At 42.8% G+C, this 18335-nt stretch overlaps 1 protein-coding gene across 4 annotated transcripts in view; it reads left to right on the forward strand.

Annotated features, from left to right (window-relative positions):
- The window catches only part of ACOXL (acyl-CoA oxidase like), a 367866-nt gene that overhangs the window by 227251 nt on the left and 122280 nt on the right, over window positions 1–18335 (forward strand). For all 4 annotated transcript variants that reach the window (XM_059942311.1, XM_059942314.1, XM_059942312.1 and 1 more), the window contains 2 exons: window positions 3048–3137; window positions 17015–17124. In XM_059942311.1, the coding sequence (XP_059798294.1) occupies window positions 3048–3137; window positions 17015–17124 (200 nt within the window). The remainder of the gene's footprint in view (window positions 1–3047; window positions 3138–17014; window positions 17125–18335) is intronic.

The following is an 18335-nucleotide window of genomic DNA, read 5'->3' on the forward strand; positions in this document are numbered from 1 at the left end:
CTGCTGCTTCTGAGGCTGCTGGGAGAGATTTCCCTTTCTCTTCTTTGTTCGCACAGCTCCTGGGGTTCAGCTTTGGATTTGGCCCCGCCTCTGCGTAGAGGTCGCCTGAGGGCGTCTGTTCTTCACTCAGACAGGATGGCGTTAAAGGAGCAGCTGTTTCAGGGGCTCTGGCTCACTCAGGCCGGGGGGAGGGAGGGGTACGGATGCGGGACGAGCCTGCGGCGGCAGAGGCCGGTGTGACATTGCACTAGCCTGATGCGCGCCATGCATTCTCCCTGGGATATTGTCCCTGGATCCCGGGACCCTGGCAGTGGCGGGCTGCACAGGCTCCCAGGAGGGGCGGTGTGGAGAGTGACCTGTGCTCGCACACAGGCTTCTTGGTGGCGGCAGCAGCAGCCCCAGCGTCTCATGCCCGTCTCTGGGGTCCGCGCTGATAGCCGCGGCTCACGCCCATCTCTGGAGCTCGTTTAGGCGGCGCTCTGAATCCCCTCTCCTAGCGCGCCGCGAAACAAAGAGGCAAGAAAAAGTCTCTGGCCTCCTCGGCAGTTCCAGACTTTTTCCCGGACTCCCTCCCGGCTAGCTGTGGTGCGCTAACCCCTTCAGGCTGTGTTCATGCCGCCAACCCCAGTCCTCTCCCTGCGATCCGACCGAAGCCGGAGCCTCAGCTCCCAGCCCCCGCCCGCCCCGGCGGGTGAGCAGACAAGCCTCTCGGGCTGGTGAGTGCTGCTCGGCGCTGATCCTCTGTGCGGGAATCTCTCCGCTTTGCCCTCCGCACCCCTGTGGCTGCGCTCTCCTCCGTGGCTCCGAAGCTCCCCCCTCCGCCACCCACAGTCTCCGCCCGCGAAGGGGCTTCCTAGTGCGTGGAAACCTTTCCTCCTTCACAGCTCCCTCCCACTGGTGCAGGTCCCATCCCTATTCTTTTGTCTCTGTGTTTCCTTTTTTCTTTTGCCCTACCCAGGTACGTGGGGAGTTTCTTGCCTTTTGGGATGTCTGAGGTCTTCTGCCAGCGTTCAATAGGTGTTCTGTAGGAGTTGTTCCACGTGTAGAGGTATTTCTGATGTATTTGTGGGGAGGAAGGTGATCTCCACGTCTTACTTTTCCGCCATCTTGAAGCTCCTCCACTGTGCGGCTTTTTGAGTGAGCCATTGCTCGGGTTATTTTAAAGCCCTGGTGGCCTGGTTTCCAGGGCGGGGTGTGAACAGTTCAAAAAAGGCATAACAACAGAGAACCTGTTTCTCCCTCTCTTGCTGGAAGAGATCAGAGCAAAATGATCAAGGAAAAAGTACTTTATTTCTTCAAAATTACTATTTTGAGCCTTTAGCAGGTGTGCTTCTTATGTATAACAGCTTCTTCCCAAGTCTGAGGTGGTAGGTCTCATGTTCATCTTTTCCGTACCAGAACTTGAGGGGTTATTCAAGAACATTCCAACATAGCCCTCGAGCCTTACTCTCTTAATCTGTAAAATGGGGTAACGCGTACCTCACAGGGCTATTGAGAGGAGGAAAAGGATTAAGTGAAATAATAAAACGAAGTTTGGGTCAAGCACTCAGCTCAGTATCTGACTCGTGGCAGATACTCGATAAATGGTAGAATGCTGGTGGTGAAAGTGAGTCAGCTTCTCCCTTGCAGGGGAAACACTCTGGGGCCTGATCACACTCAGTCAGAACCTGATCTCATGTGGTTTGCCCGGGGATGAGGGGGTTTACCGTGTGGTTATGATGGGGGAGGGGAGGCAAGGCTGAACTTCTCCAGGCTGGAAATGCCACCAGTTTATGTTTCCATAAATACAATCAGTTTACCTTTGTGAAAGTTACGAAGGATTCCTGAGGGTTTGTGAAGATGCCTTTGCTTCTGTAAACTAACACCGCGCAGAGGGCCTGTGCGGACTGCCGTGATGCTGAGGGGGACCAGGGGAAGCAGCGGGGCATCAGAGGATGGCTCCCGGGACAGGAAAGCAGGGCTGCTCACAGGACTTCAGGCTCTGCGGGCAGTGGGAACCCAGAGTGCCCGCTTCTGTGACTCAAGTGGCCGTTTTCAGAAATGAAGCAGGTCCCCCCAAGGATAACGGGTACCTTGAGGTTGGAGTATACGGCTGCCCACGGGAGCACCCTGTGTGACCCTCCCTGGCCCATGTGGCTTGAAAATTCCAACAGGGGCTGAATCTTGTCATTCCTAGACAGAGCCAAAGTGCTAAGTGCACATACTCCTGGGACAGGTGATGCGACAGCCGCCTGTGCTGTAACTTACATGGTAGGGCTGATTTGGAAGCAGATTCTGAGAGTGGGAAGGATTCTGAGAGTTAAGGGGGAGGACAATGGGCTGGAAGAAAGAGAGCACAGAGGCCTTGAGGAGGGGAAGGGCCTGTGGCCAAACGCGGGCAACTCTGCTCCCTCCACGTCTGGCCTGGGGCTGATCAGCTTTCTCTGGAGCAGCTGATTCTCCCAGTGTGTGTGCGGAAACACTTCACCACTTTGGAAAGGAGCACAGGCTACCGCCATTTAAATAAGGATTTCAGGAAATGAGAAAAGAAAAAAAGTAAAAAACTAGCTGGAAGCTGGAGTGTATATTTATGATGCAGAATATTTAATGACATGAAGAGGCAGAGTGGCAATTTAGGATTTTTTATGTTGTCTCCCAAGAATCATAGGTATATTTGCTAATTAAAAAAGGGTTTGGGTGGGGGAGGCATCATTCTCCTGCATATTGTGGGGTGTAATCACAAATACCTTGACATTTATTCGAATTCATAAGATTTGGAAGAGAGAGAGAAAAAATTAGCATAATTTGTTGAAATATTTTGGAAAAATGTGACATGACTGTTTTCAAATGTTTTTACTACCAACAAAGACCGTACCCTCAAATAATATTTATGGACCAAAAGCTCATGGGATGGGTCAGAATTCTTAGAATGGCTATTCTGGGTAGGAGAAATAGACTTATTTTCTTTTTTTCAATTGTCTGTATTTAATTTCAAAGAAAATGTTAGTCCTTTATAATGATGGGACTGCAAATTTAAAATCTGCTTCTTTTCTTTTTTTTTGCAATAGGGTTACATGATGGAAAACCGAATCTCAGGCTTAAAATGTGACACAGATGTGTTTGTAACTTTTGAAGATGACAGTGGTGTAGTGCTGCAGGTAAGATTCGGGAAATGTTTATTCTTTTTAAACAGCATAATTTTCAAGATCAAGAGTTATGCAGAAATCTGAAATGCCTTATATGTTTTATCTTCATCTGATGTCTTCACTTAATTGGCAGGTGTTTTTCCGTTAAGCACTTGATTTTTGCAGTAGTTGAATTGAGGGGGTGTTAATTTATTTATTTCCTAGCTGATCTTTGATGCTGAACTATATCTTTTTTTGGCTTAAGAAAACTACTTCTTGTACATATGGAGTCATATAGATTCTACTGGGAAGGCTATTCCCAAAGAGTTTGTAAGGTCCAATTTAAAATACATAGAATGAATGAAAATGAAAACATAACATATCAAAAAATGTTGGATACAGATAAAGCAATGCTTAGAGGGAAATTTATAGCATTAAATGCTTACTTTAGAAAAGAGAATATGTCTCAAATCAAAAATTTTGTTCCCACCTCCAGAAAATAAAAAAGTGGAGCAAAATAAGCATAAACCAAGCATAAAAAAGAGACTAACAAAGAAAAGAGCACAAATCAATGAAATTGAAAAAGGTGAAAAATCCATGAAACAGAAAGCTGATTCTTTGAAAAGAATCAATAAAGTTGTTAACTCCCTAGCAAGAATGACAAAGACAAAAAATAGGAAGACTCGAGTAACCAGTATTAGGAATGAAAAAAGATATATAACTAGATATCCTGCAGCCACTAAAATAATAATGAGGGAATACTAGAAAATAACTTTGCATTAATAAATTTGATGACTTAGAAGAAATTACCAATTCCTCAAAAACCACAAGGACCCAAATGCAGCCACTTGAAATAGACAACCTGTGTAGTCCTATAATAGAAAAGAAATTTAATGTTTAATAATAATACAAAAGCTCCCCACAAAGAAACCTTCAGGTCTAGGTTTCATTAGAGAATTCTATCAAACATTTAAAGAAGAATTTTACACAATCTCTTGCAGAAAATAGAAGAGAAGGAAACAATTCCCAACTCGGTTTTATACAGCTCGTATTACTCTGACACCAAAAGTAGAGAGTACAAAAAAGGGGAAGCTACATATCAAAAACTTGCATGACCTTAGATACAAAAATCCTCAACAAGATTTTAACAAATTAAATCTGGCAGTGTATAAAATGAATTGTATACCATGAAGAAGTGGAATTCATTCCTGGCAGCTTCAACATTCAAAAGTCAATCAATGTAATCCATCATATCAAGTGACTGAAAAAGAAAAAAAATCATATGATCATGTTAGTTTACACAGAAAAAGCATTTGACCAAATCCAACAATGGTTCATGATGAAATCTCTCGGCAAACTAGGAATAGAGGGGAATTTCTGCTACTTGTGGATAAAAAAGTATCCACAAAAAAACTGTAGCTAACATCATGCTTAATGGTGAGACACTGAATGCTTTCCCCCTAAGATCAGATATAAGTCAAGGATGTCCACTGGTGCCACTGCTACTCAACATGGAGTTGGAAGTTATGGTGAGGGCAATCAGGCAAGAAAAAATAAATACAATACATAGAGATTAAAAGGGAAAGAAATGAAAACTATTTTTATTTGCAGATTACATCATTGTCTACGTAGAGAATCCAAGGAATCTGCAAAAAAATTCTAGAACTAATAAGTGAGTTCAGCAAGACCACAGGATATAAGATCAATACACAAAAATCAATCAGATTTCTATATACCATTAAGGAACATGTGGAAACTGAAATTAAACATATAATCTCATTTACAATTGTTTCAAAGAAAATAAAATACATAGGTGTAAATCTAACAGCTATGTATAAGATCTTTATGCTGGAAATTACAAAATGCTCTTGAAAGAAATCAAAGAAGTCCTAAGTGAATGGAGAGGCATACTAAATATATTCACGGATTGGATGACTGCACAGGAAAGATGTCTATTTTGCCAGAACTGATCTATCTATCTATATATATTTATATAACGAGATTCCTACCAAAATCACAACAAAGTTTTTTGTAGACATAGACAAACTTATTCTAAGACGTCATCAAAATGGTGGAAGAGACGTTTTCTGCCATCTTTCCCCCAAAGAACACCAGTTTTGACAATTATTCATGGATGAGAGTTCCTTTGTGAAAGTCCAGGAGTCCAGTGGAGAAGTTCCAGCACATTGTTGGAACAAACAAACGAACAAAAATTCTGAGATTGAACACATTGAAGAGGGTAAGAGGAACAGTTTCATTTTACCTGCGTTTCTCCTCTCCCACGGTGGCACAGCTAAAGGACAAAAAGACCTTCTTGGCTGGTGGTTTCTCCCATGGGGAAAATGAGAGCATGTGAGTGAGGACCCAGCTTCCCCAGCTGTGCAGAACACTGCTGTAGTAATCAAAACAGTATGGTACTGGCATTAAAAAAGACACATCGACCAATGGAACAGAATCAAGAGCTCAGAAATAAAGCCGTGCATATATGGTCAACTAACATTTGATAAGGGAGCCAAGAATATACTATGAGTAAAGTAAAGTAAATTATTTGGGGGCAGTTATTTAAGAATTGCCATTTAATGTGGGCTGGATTAAAAACTGCTTTTCTTCTGTCTCCCTCCTACCTAAATGTTGTTTCAAAAAACACTCCTTAAGAATATTCAGTAATCAGACATGGCACCAATTCACATTCTCCATCTCAGCTGATAATCCAAGTGTGTGAGGTTTTTCAACAATTTTCTCTTCAGGAGTATATTTTAAACTCAAGCGTGTGGTTCAACATCGCTTGACCCTGAAGTTGTGACTCAGTGCTTTAATTGCAAGCTCTAGCTTGTAGACGCTATGAAAAGGTTGTTTAATTTAGTTATGGGAGGAGTCACAATTTCTAACTATGAAGCGAAGTGGAAGCAGAGGAGAAACAGGGACAGCCTGCTTATTGTCATATAAATGGGAGCATGGGCAGTGAAAAAGAGGGACTCTGGACCATGGAGGGCAGGGATGCAGGGATGCTGGGCTGGAGGGAGGCTGAGCTGCCTGCTCAGGAGGACGTGTGTCATCACAAGGAGGCAGAGCACCCATGCAGTAAGAACCCATGCAGGGTTTTGAGGCCCAGGCTGAAGAAGGAAGCCAGGGATGGTCCAGTTTCACAGTCTGCTAGAAAGGAGATCACCAGAGACCTTAAAACCAGATTGTGGGGCTTCCCTGGTGGCGCAGTGGTTAAGAATCCGCCTGCCAATGCAGGGGATACAGGTTCGAGCCCTGGTCCAGGAAGATCCCACATGCCGTGGAGCAACTAAGCCCGTGCGCCACAACTACTGAGCCTGCGCTCTAGATCCTGCGAGCCACAACTCCTGAAGCCCACGCACCTAGAGCCCGTGCTCTGCAACAAGAGAAGCCACTGCAATGAGAAGCCCGCACACTACAACGAAGAGTAGCCCCTGCTCGCCGCAACTAGAGAAAGCCTGCGCGCAGCAACGAAGACCCAATGCAGCCAAAAATAAATATATAAAATAAATAAATTTTAAAAAATACCTTTAAAAAACCAGATTGTGTAGACCTTCTTTGGCCGATTTTCCAGATAGACGTCTTCCAGACACATGCTGGAAAAATACTACCTCAAGCTATGATCAAAGCTTATCAAAAGCTGGAAACACTGATTTTATAAGTGGTGTGGATCAGGGGTCCCCAACACCACCCCCAGGTTTGATAATTCTCTAGGAGAACTCACAGGATGCCACATATAGTCATACTCATGGTTAGGATTTATTGTAGCAAAAGGATAAAACACAAACTCGGCAAAGGGAAAAGGCACATGGGCGGGGTCTGAAGGAAACCAGGCATGAGCTTCCAAGACTCCTCTCCCAGTGGAGTCACAGAGGACATGCTTAATTCTTCCAGCAGTGAATTGTGACAGCACATGTGAAACGCTGTTTACCGGGGAAGCTCATCAGAGACTCAGCATCCAAGGTTTCTACTGGAGGCTGGTCACATAGGCACCCTCTGCCTAGCACATATTAGAATTCCAGACTTTCAGACAGAAAACAGGTGTTCAGCACAAACCGTATTGTTTGCACAAAGTGTTTAGGCCCAGAGAGCCACCCTTGTCAGTCACAGAATGGTGGGAACCCTCCCCACATCCGGGTTCCCAGATGCCAGCCAAGGGCATCCTTGCAAGCACACCCTTCCAAGAATAGCAGTCTCAGGCCTTCTGTGTAAACTCTTGCGCAGTGCTGCTCCAAGATAAGGCAGATGCCCTTCCTGATTTTATTGCTAAGAAAATGAAAGATTAAAGGTGGTGGTGAGCGGGGAAGCATTCCCACAACATCCAGAATTAGGAGGAAAGAAGATACTTAGACACTGCACCATAGATAAGAGGACTAAAAACCAGGGGGATGACTTCTGGTTCGGGATGATGGCACGAACACCAACAAGGCAGCTCTTTCCTCTTCAATCCTTTTGAAATAACTAGAAGAAAGAATAGAGGGGAACAGATCCGCAGGGGCATTGACAGTGGTAGAGGGGCCATCAGAAGACAAAGGAGTTTGATAAATTTCTGGAGAATGGGAAGCAGATGGGATGGAATTGATGGATCAACTCAAGGGAACACTGATGGAAGTGGGAGTTGTTTCTTTTGGATGTCTCTGGAGAGATGCTGAGTCACAGGGATGGAGAACAGGAGGGGGATTGGGGCAGAGAGCCAGGCATTTCTCTGAAGGCTTGTCTGATGGCAGGACAGCCATCCTCCCCACATCAGAGAACTTGACTACAGCAGTTGCATCTGCCACAGCTCTGGAAACCTACAGTAGGAAGGACACTTTGGTTGCCCAGGGAGGGCTTAGTCTCCTGGGGTGGGAGACTGAGATTTGCTGGGGAAGGAGTGGGGTGAGCCCGCCTGCTTGTTGCCAGTCGACACAGCCTACCAGGAAACCTACAGTTGACATGCCCTGCTTTGTACCCAGAGCTTTCAGACTGCCTGGTATCCACCCAATGGTGGAGAAGATGGTGCTAGCTACCCTCCACTGGTCAACCTGGCCTTCCACTTGAGTGTTGGAATCAGCCCATGTTGGGGAGGCTATCCCTCTCTGGGCTGGATTCTGTTTTGATTCCACTTATCGAAGCGGAGATAGAAATTTCAGGAGACCAGGGGACAGAAACCGGTCAGTAATTTTCATAGTATTCTTCCGTTACTTACAGGGCTTTCAACCCTCTGTCTGAAGGTGGGATTCTTTAGGGATCCTGAAGATACTAGAGCTGCTGTCCCATGATTGAGGAGATGTGGACAGAGCAGGCACGTGCTTCAGAGTTTCTGCAGGCTTTACATACTTCCCTTTAAGCAAGATAGAAGGTCTTCTGACCCTTTCATTATTTTCCTGGGGCAGAGGTTGTAGGCCCTTGGTGAAATTTAATTACACCCTTCACCAAATCCAATTACTGCCCACACCCATGAAATCCCATTATAACTTTCTTTTGCTTCATTAGAGGTACACTAGGACAGATTCCTTCTTAATCCACAGATATCCTAAGGAATATCAGTCAGAGGCTTTGCATACATTGTTTATTACTCCAAGAGCATATATGCAAAAATGCAAATGACCTACAGCCTGACTTGCTTAAAAACCAATCATGTATCTAGTTTCCTGTAAGAAAGCTGATTCCTTAGGGATTTCAGGCCCCTAGGGGTATTTTCCCAATGATATTCAGATATTTTGTTTTGTTTTTCTTATTATTTCCAACTTTTGAAAATTTCAAGAGAAAATTGAAAGACTAGTGCAATAACACTTGGGCATGCTTTCTACTTCCAAATGTTAACATTTGCTGTATTTAAGTGGTCTCTTTCTTATTCTCTTTATACACATATTTGTGTGTGTGTGTGTGTGTAACCATTTGAAAGTTGCAGACATTAGACACTTCATCCCTAAAAACTTCAACATTCATTTTCTAAAATAAGGACATTTTCTTACAAAAGCACAGTACTATCATCACACCTAAGCAAATGAACAGTAATGCCATAATACAGGTTATCTAATTAGGATGATCAGACTCTTAAGAGAAAACCATAACACATGAAAGAAGGAGCAATATGAACAAATAGAATAAGTGGCACTGGGAGAAGCAAAAACCAATTAATATCCCTGGAGATGTGTGATGACCTTGCATCCATAAGACGAAAACACATTTCCCTGACAAATGAGCACTCAGAGAACCATAGTGCATTAAACCATAGTAACCATAGTGCCAAGAACCATAGTAGATTAAAATTATATGTTTGCTTAATTTTAAAAAATCCAATATAAAGGCCAAAGGATAAATTTGAGAAAACTTCTTAGAATGAAGATCAGCAAAACTAAGTGAAGGTAAGTAAAAGGGAAAGGCTAAGAGAGATGGATGACCATGTCTAGGAAACTGATGACATTCCTGAAAGAGGGAGCAGAGAACACAGAAAGGCAGACAAATCCAGAGAAATAAAAGAAGACAATTTCCCAGATCTGAAAAAAGTCACAAGTCTTGATATTGGCAGGACCCACCAGAAAAGGTCAGAGCCTGAAAACAGCCTGGAGAATTTCAGATCACCAAGTAAGGACAAAGAGAGGGCTGCCAAACTTTAGACTGAAAAAACATCAGATTATTTACTAAGAAAAGAGAGTCAGATTGACCTCAGCCCTATTAGTGGTAGCGCTGAAGGCTGGGGCAGCGCCTCTCAACTCCACTGCACCCATAGGTTCCTAGGGATCTTGTTCGCATTCAGATTCTGGGGTGGGTCCGCATTTCTGCTTTCTAGCAAGCTCCTCGGTGATGTTGACGCTGCTGGTCTGTGGACCACACTTTGAGTGGCCAGGGTCTGAAATAAAATGGAACAATGCCTTTAGAATTCAGAAGAAAGTTATTTTGAATGTAAAGTTTTATAGCTAGCTAAATTATTCATCAAATATGAGCCAGATTTACAGATATTCAAATGCTCAGGAAGTTTACCTTGCCATGCACTTTCTGAACAATATTACTTGTAGATGAACTGGAGAAAAGCATAAAAGGAATTAAGAATTAGAAAGACATCTATGCTTTCTGGAGCTAATCCAAGAGGAGTTTCTTTATAAAGAAATACCTGCGTAGTAGTGGTGTAGCAGGCCTAGAACACAATTAGTCCAAATTAGAACAGGAAGTCAGAAGGATCAAAAGAATGACTTCGAGAAGGAAATGATTTCGGGTCAACAAATAGAATGATTAAGAAGCAGGGAGATCTTAGCGATGATGGAAAAGGCATATGGTTCTTCTTGAAACAAGGGGAGAAATAGTCCATTAAGACTCCAGGAAAAATAAAACTGCTCAATAAAAAGCATGTTCCAAATAGGAAGCAGGCTAAAACATAACACAAGAATCTGTTTGACCTTGACATTTGGAAGCTTCTTCTTCTAGGAGAACAAAAACTACTTAAGAATGGGTATTTCTGGAGTGAGGTCCTGGAGGTAAGGGATTGGCTAGGAGACATTTACTTTTTATTTAAGACCATAATATGGCTTGAAGTTTTAAAAAATTTCAAAAAAATTTTAAAAATATCAAATTTATTTAAAACCATTAGAAGAAATAGTCCCTCCCTTAAATATAAAAAGTGAGGGAGGGAAGAGAAGGAAGAAAGAGTAACAAAGAAAAGGAGGGAGGTCTCTTCAAGAGAATAAAGGCCACACACACATGCACACCCACACCTTACTCTTCAGCCCTAATGTTCTCCCCACCCCCATCACTGGGGTGAATTCCAGATTCTTCTCCCAGATGAGCTGGACCTCAGGTATTACAATGGGGTTTTGGGACAAGTATGGTGTTGGGTGAGGACTGGACCTCAGGCTGCAGAACCTGGACTTCCTCTGCTCCTGGAAAGAACCGCACAGTAAACCAGAAAGGACATTCTCCCTGGGGCCCCAGCCTTCTGGCTGTTGGTGAACCCTAGTGATCAGCAGGTGGAGATGTTGAGTTGCCAGAAAAAACACAGTGCAGATACTCCTAAGATCAGAGGTTGGGTCACCCCAACTACAGGGCCTCGAGATGTGACAGGGTGAGAGAGCGGCATGGACATATATACACTACCAAATGTAAAATCGATAGCTAGTGGGAAGCAGCTGCATAGCGCAGGGAGATCAGCTCGGTGCTTTGTGACCACCTATAGGGGTGGGATAGGGAGGGTGGGAGGGAGGGAGACGCAAGAGGGAAGAGATATGGGAACATATGTATATGTAAAACTGACTCACTTTGTTATAAAGCAGAAACTAACACACCACTGTAAAGCAATTACACTCCAATAAAGATGTTAAATAAAAAAAAACAAAAAGGGCCTGAGATCTGGCTGCAGGAGCAGGGGTACGAGAGCAGCCGGTACGGGGGTGACCAGGCTGCAGATGGCAGCTCGGCTTTCCTGAAAGGTGAAACTAACTGCCTTCCTCTTCTGAGGGCCTCTTGGAGAGAGAGAACAAGGGCATGGGCTGAGGGTCTGCCCGACCCAGCAGAATCAGAGGCACATAGTTCCAACTGACCTTCCCAGAGACCTACAGATGGGGAGTTACACCCAGAATCACCCCTGATGATGGCAGCAACAAAGAGAGGTGTGTGAAATGGGACCAGAGGTAGGCAGAGGCTGGCCTAGTGAAGGCTGCGAAGGCCATCGGTGGGGCAGCAAGAGCAGGCTTGGGACCGAGTCTCAGCCTAGAGGAAGGAGGTGCTGCCCAGGCCAGGGGCTGGCATCGGAAATAGCGGGAGGGGGACAGCTCGAAGATCTGCTTAGGGGATAGAATCGATACGAAGCATGTACAAAATGTGCTCGTTCATTTTGGGGAACTTGAAGGGACTTTGAGATGATGCACTCTTAGAAAAGCTGACCAAGGTAATTTGAACAGACGTTTTAGTTTTCTCTTTCCAAATCCATTGACCCATAACAGAGCTGGCACTAATTCTTTCAAGACCAGATGTTGCAGCATCTAACTATTGAAAGTTCTCCTCAAGAGCTCCATGTGTGAGGTTTGGGAGAAAGAGAGCCTTCTGAACCTTTATCTGTACTTCTGTGCTCATCAAAGTGACTTCTTCATTTTCTGCACGGAAATCAATCTCGCTCCCTCCCTCTCTCTTGCTTTCCTTCCTCCCTCCCTCCCTCTCTCTCTCTGTCTCCTTGTCTTCCTTCCTTCCTTCTTCCTTCTTTTCTCTTTCTTTCTTTTTCTTTCTTTCTTTCTTTCTTTCTTTCTTTCTTTCTTTCTTTCTTTCTTCCTTCCTTTCTTTCTTTTCTTTCTTTCTTTCTTTCTTTTTCTTTTCTTTCTTTCTTTCTTTCTCTTTCCTTCCTTCCTTCCTTCTTTCTTTCTTTCCTTCCTTCCTTCCTTCTTTCCTTCCTCTCTCCCTCCCTTTCTTTCTTTCTTTCCTTCTTTCTTTCTCTTTTCTTTCTTTCCCCCTTCCTTCCCTCCTCCCTCCCTTCCTCTCTCCCTCCCTCCCTCCCTTCCTCCCTTCCTCTCTCCCTCCCTCCCTCCCTCCCTTCCTTCCTTCCTCTCTTTCTTTCTTTTTCTTTCCTTCTAGCCAGGGAATCTTTACAGATTGTCGTCTAAGAAATCTTACCTTGATGGGATATCCAGCATCTAAAAGAGGAAAATAACGTCCTTAGTGGAGGACCATGTCCAGTTGGCCTTTTCTGCAGCCTCACTCCCTGGGTGACCCCTGAGCTGCCCTAAGGTACCTTGAGTTGCCAGATGTAGCTGTAATAAAAACACAGAACACGCAGTTATATTTGTGTCTGCCCATCCTCCTGGGACCCTCAGGGCCAGGGCCAGCTTCGTGGGGCAAAATCTGTGCAGTCGTACAAGACCTCATGCTCAGAAGGGTCTGTGCTTGGTTTGCTGCTCTGCTCTCACCATCTTGAAATTCTTAATAATTTTTGAACAAGGGACTCTGCATTTTTGTTTTGCCCCGGGTCCCAAATTCCATAGCCAGTCCTGCCTAGGGCATGATTTGGGACCCCATTGCCACAGGTACTGCCACTTTGAGTGAATCCATCGCCCTACGTGGTATAGACCTGAGTGCAGCCTCACTGCCTGCCTTGTCCTGTTACAGAGCGGATGACATCTGCTGGCTTTTCCTTAGAGACCGTGTTTGCTATCCTAATTGACTCTAAGCGTTTCTGCCTTGGTAGCAGATACTATTTGTTAGACTTTTAAATCCAAGTTTCACTGTAGCTGGCATAAATCAGTGAAATACTCAGCATGTAGAAATGCTAGTTGCTTCCTAGATGCCTTGAAAAGCCATTCGACCTAAAAAATAATTTTTATTGATTCTCCATAATCAGTGTCCCCTGATGCATAGGATATTCGTTACACATGCATGTTTGTGATGTCATTATTCTGCATCCTTGCTCAGGCTCATGGCTTCCAAATGTTGGCTGTAGATTAGCTTGATTCCTTCTGCAGATGGGATCTTTTACAAAAGGCAAGAACGTAGCTGTTCTGGCTGCTTAGTCCCCTGGAGTTCTCTTAAGAAAGGGACTCCTGAGCAGGTGCAGCAGGACTCAATCCCTGGGAATTTATCAAGTAAATAGAAGAAAATAAAGAGTATTCACATGTTGAACAAGAGAACTGTGTGAAGAGCCACAAAAACACCACCACCACAGAAACAATCGCCTGGAAAGAAATAACCTCACAGGTTGTCTTAAGAAAATCTGGTGTAAGTTTTCAAAACACCAGACCTAGATAAGGATGTAATTACTTGTATTGAAAGGAAATATATTTTATTTTATAAAATGGGTTTATTTTACTACTGGGTTCATTTTTAAATAATGAAATCTCTATTACAACTAAAACATTCAATGTATACAAATTTTACTGAATTTCCTAGTTTTGATCATCATTATTGCACGTGAGATATCACTTTTGGGGTAATCTGGGTGATGACTAGATAAAACCTCTCTGTTCTATTTTAATTTTGCAACTTTTTGTGTATATAATTATTTTAAAATAGAAAGTTAAAATTATATATATATATAAATATAGTATATTATATATTTTATATAATGTTATATAATTTATTTATATTTTAAAATTTATTATTTATTATATAATTTATATATATTATATGTTATAATGTATTCAGGAACACATACATGAGGTCAAAAAAAGCACATCTTCATTGCACGCTCAGTTGAGAGGGTGACTGATCTATCTTTGCTTCCCCCTGGTCATTTATCAAATAAATTACTGAATTTAGAGACTCTCCTGCCCAAACCCCATGGTAGCTGATAGCTTCAACCACTTAATTCTCCACCAAGGGGCATCAATAGCAGAAAATAAACTCATTTTAAAAAATCAGGTTTTCTTGTCTCATGACCTAGAAAAAGAGGAATGATTCCAAAAGCAAGGAGCAAAAAGTAAAGAGAAAGGAGCAAAGATCTAAACTGAAGAATCTGCTTTTGTGATATTAGCTAGGCCCCAGTGTGTCTGTCTTTTAAGTTTAGCACCTAAACTGAGTTATTATGTTCTTCTAATTTTAAATCTAGTTAAAACGAGTTGATTTTCCCAATGTTAAGTTGCTTAAATCAGAAAGGTGGATGTAGAGACAAAAGTTAAAGGAAATTATTAAGGAATTGAAAAGATCAGATGAGATACTAAACGTAGGAAGGAGATTTATTTATTTATTCACTTATTTAAGAAAGATTTCTCAACTCCTATCTCTGTGTTGCACTTTGTTTGAGGGCACAAAGATGAACAAATTCCGACCTCCTGGCTCTTACCTTCCAGGCAGCAGAAGGCCAAGAAACCAATAGCAAGTTGTAATGCTCTCTGTCCTCAGGTAGCAATAAATTCAATGTGGAAAAATAAAGCAAGTAAAGGTATGAGGGGAGGGGTGAGAATCGGACCAATTTTTAATGCTGGGAATGTTTTTGCTCTTGTAACAAGAGGGTGATGGAGTTAGAGCCATCATAACTTTAACAGATGAACAAAAACAAAGGATGTGTTAATCCTAGTGATGTCGGTGAAACTGACCTTGATTTCTATATCATTTTAAGTTTAATTCTAGTCAAAGTTAATTTCCCCCATTTTCCTGTTGCTAGCAGTGTCCGATTTTTACACTTACTATGTATAGCAGAAGCCACAAAAAAGTTTAGGTCCTTTGACCCATAATACGGTGATCCTCAAGCTCATGGGACCTAATGCCCTCTTTTTCATAGTAAATATTTTGTGACACCCCCTTTATTATCCTGAAATGAAGTCATGGGTAATATAACTTATCTAGGCACATGATTTCAAGAATTCAAGACAATACTTCAAAGAAACAAAAGGAATGTGTAATAAGCATAACAACATAGTAAGACTTAACAATGCCTCTATACATGGAGTTGCTGTAGCATCTCCAATGTAGACCGAAGTCCAGGCTATGGACCAATCATAACTGGGAACATCGCACCAGCTTACATGTCACTGACCTAAAGCCAGTCCCATGGCTGCCTCGAATTCAAGGGGGCAGGGGAGTTTAATCTTCCACAGACCCAGGTCGGGGAGAACCTGAAAGCTTTAGTGTAAGAGTCAGGCTCTGGGCTATCAATTGGCTTCATGAGTTTGAGTGCGTGGCATTCAACAGGACACTGGATGTGGCACAGTCCTCTGTTGGGTTAGAGTGTCCCATGCATTGCCTGGCTCTGCCCACCAATGCCAATAAAGTCACCCAGGCAAATGTGCCTTGACAAGTTTCCAGCATCCCTCTCATAGCCAGGGTGGCCCTCTTTAAGAACCATTGCATCAGTCAAGCTCATTGGATTTATTCTCAGGCCATAATCAAAAAGAGGACAGTGCTATTTGTCTGAATATATTGATACCAAGGATATTAATGACAGTATAAAATTGGAAACAACGTAAATATCTAATTGAATGGAAATGATTAATTAGGTATGATTTCTCCAAAGAATATTATACAGCCATTAAACAGATAAATAGAATCCAAAACAGATTGTGAACCGAAAATATCATTTATGATATCCTACTGATTGAAAGCATTATAACATTTTATGTAATCTATATAAAAACATGAATGTATGTGAAATGAAGAAGGAAATATTCTAAAATTGGTACTCATGTGAGAATGAATAAGCAACTTATGGCTGTGTAACAACCCCACCCCCAAAGTTAGTGCCTTATGACGACACGCAGTTGTTAGTTCATCGTTTGTAGGTTGGCAGTTTGGGCTGAGCTCTCGTGATGCGATTCCTCTGCTGGCCTCGCCGGGGCTCACTCCTGCCTGGCAGTCAGCTGTAGGCTCGCCGGGGCTCACTCCTGCCTGGCAGTCAGCTGTAGGCTCGCCGGGGCAGGCTGGCCCAAGGTGGCCTCGCTGACGTGCCTAGCAGTAACTGCTCACTGTCACCTGGGCCTCTCTCTACAGCAGCCTAGCCCTGGACATCTTCTTTTAACAAACCTGGACAAGCCTGCAGTGTTTTAGGCCCACATTATAACTTTAAATCTGTGAGGAAAGCGATTGATGGAGATTGTTTTACCGTACATTTCAGTATGGTTCCCCAAAGGCCTAATCAACCATAGAATATCAGAGGCAAAAAAGAAAACGGACCAGCCACCCATCCGGTCCAGGGAAGGCAAGTAGGTTTTATCTGAAGTGTCACCTAAAATGGTTGGTCTTGGGACCACATTAAAGGCTGATGCCTCAAAGGGAAAAGAGAGCAGTGAGTAGTTAGCTAGTTAAGCTGGCCATGGAGAATGGAGGGAGAGTGGTGAGTAAGGGCCACTGCTATGGGGAAGTGGAGGCCTCAGGAAGGATGAGTCTTGTCTTTGGGTCCTTCCAAAGAGTTTGCTAGAAGTAGCTGGACCTTACCTTGCTGCAGCAGTTAAAGACACTCTGGAATTTATTGCATTTTTGACAAATGGCTGACAAGTGATAAACTCTATGTGCAGGTTGTGGTTCAGGAACTGCTGGCTCAGTACACCAAGCAGTATGAAGAAAGACCCATCTCCAGCCTGCCCCGAAACTGGACGGAATCAGGGGGTGACAAGCTGAGAACCAGGTACGTGACCATTCAGGCTGCCAACATCGTTGACCCAGTGTCTTATTCTTGAGCCTGAGTATACAGGGCCTTGTCATGGCATGACTCACTCTTGTTTAAATTTTAAATATTGATATAAAAGAGAGAATCATCAAGAACCTACTGTATAGCATAGAGAACTCTACTCAGTACTCTGTAATAACCTATATGGGAACAGAATCTGAAAAAGAATAGGTATATGTATATGTATAGCTAAACCACTTTGCTGTACACCTGAAACTAACACAACGTTGTAAATCAACTATACTCCAATATAAAATTTAAAAAATATTGATATGTGGAAAAAATAAATGAATATGTATCTTCAATACTCATGCACCCACAAACCAACTTAAGAACCAGAACATTGCTAATTCTGTTCTTCCTACACCTGTTCCTTCTTTTTGGCATGTTCACTGTTCCAAGGACTTTACAGGTTTTAATCCTAAACACCCCATGAGGTAGGTTATTATTTCCATTTCACAGATGAGGAAACAGGCACAGAGGTTAAGTGTTTTGCCCAAGGTTACATGCCACTAGGTGACAGAGCTAGGATTTGAACCCAGATAGTCTGGCTTCAAGATCTGTGCTTTGGGTTGTTTTCATTGATTTTTTCGTATTGTCTTTAAGCTTGATAAATGAGGCAAAATGTGTGTGGTATTCTGTAGCTTCCTGTTTTCACTCAATATTTTGTTTCTTAGGTTCATCCAAGTTGTTATGTGTGGCTGAAGAGCTTCTGTCTGTGCTCATAATATTTCATCATGTGTCTGTGACACAAGTTGCTCATCCATTTTAATCTCCAGTATCAGTGGATATTTGGGTTGTGTTTTTGACATTTTGAACGCGCTCTTATGAAAAATCTTGTACATGTTTTCTGGGGAACGTGGGCAAGAATTTCTACAGGGCTTTCAAATTTAGTTGCTGTGACTCAGAGAAATATGTTTTCCATCACCGTGGACACCCACACACCCATAGAGTCTCCTGCCCTCCCTCCCCACCACAGACACAAGTGAAACAAACATTTCATGAAACAATGCTCATCCTATTACTCATAATGCTCTCTGATATTTTTTAATTTTGTTTTTTAAAAATACTGATCTCAATCCTTTAAACTGATTTCATGAGCCATTTTAGCCATTTTCAATCTATTGTTTGAAAAACACTCCTCAGTAGCATATATGACCCAGGAATGA

Source organism: Balaenoptera ricei, chromosome 13, assembly GCF_028023285.1.
Source record: "Balaenoptera ricei isolate mBalRic1 chromosome 13, mBalRic1.hap2, whole genome shotgun sequence".
In the NCBI taxonomy this organism is placed as follows: domain Eukaryota; kingdom Metazoa; phylum Chordata; class Mammalia; order Artiodactyla; family Balaenopteridae; genus Balaenoptera; species Balaenoptera ricei.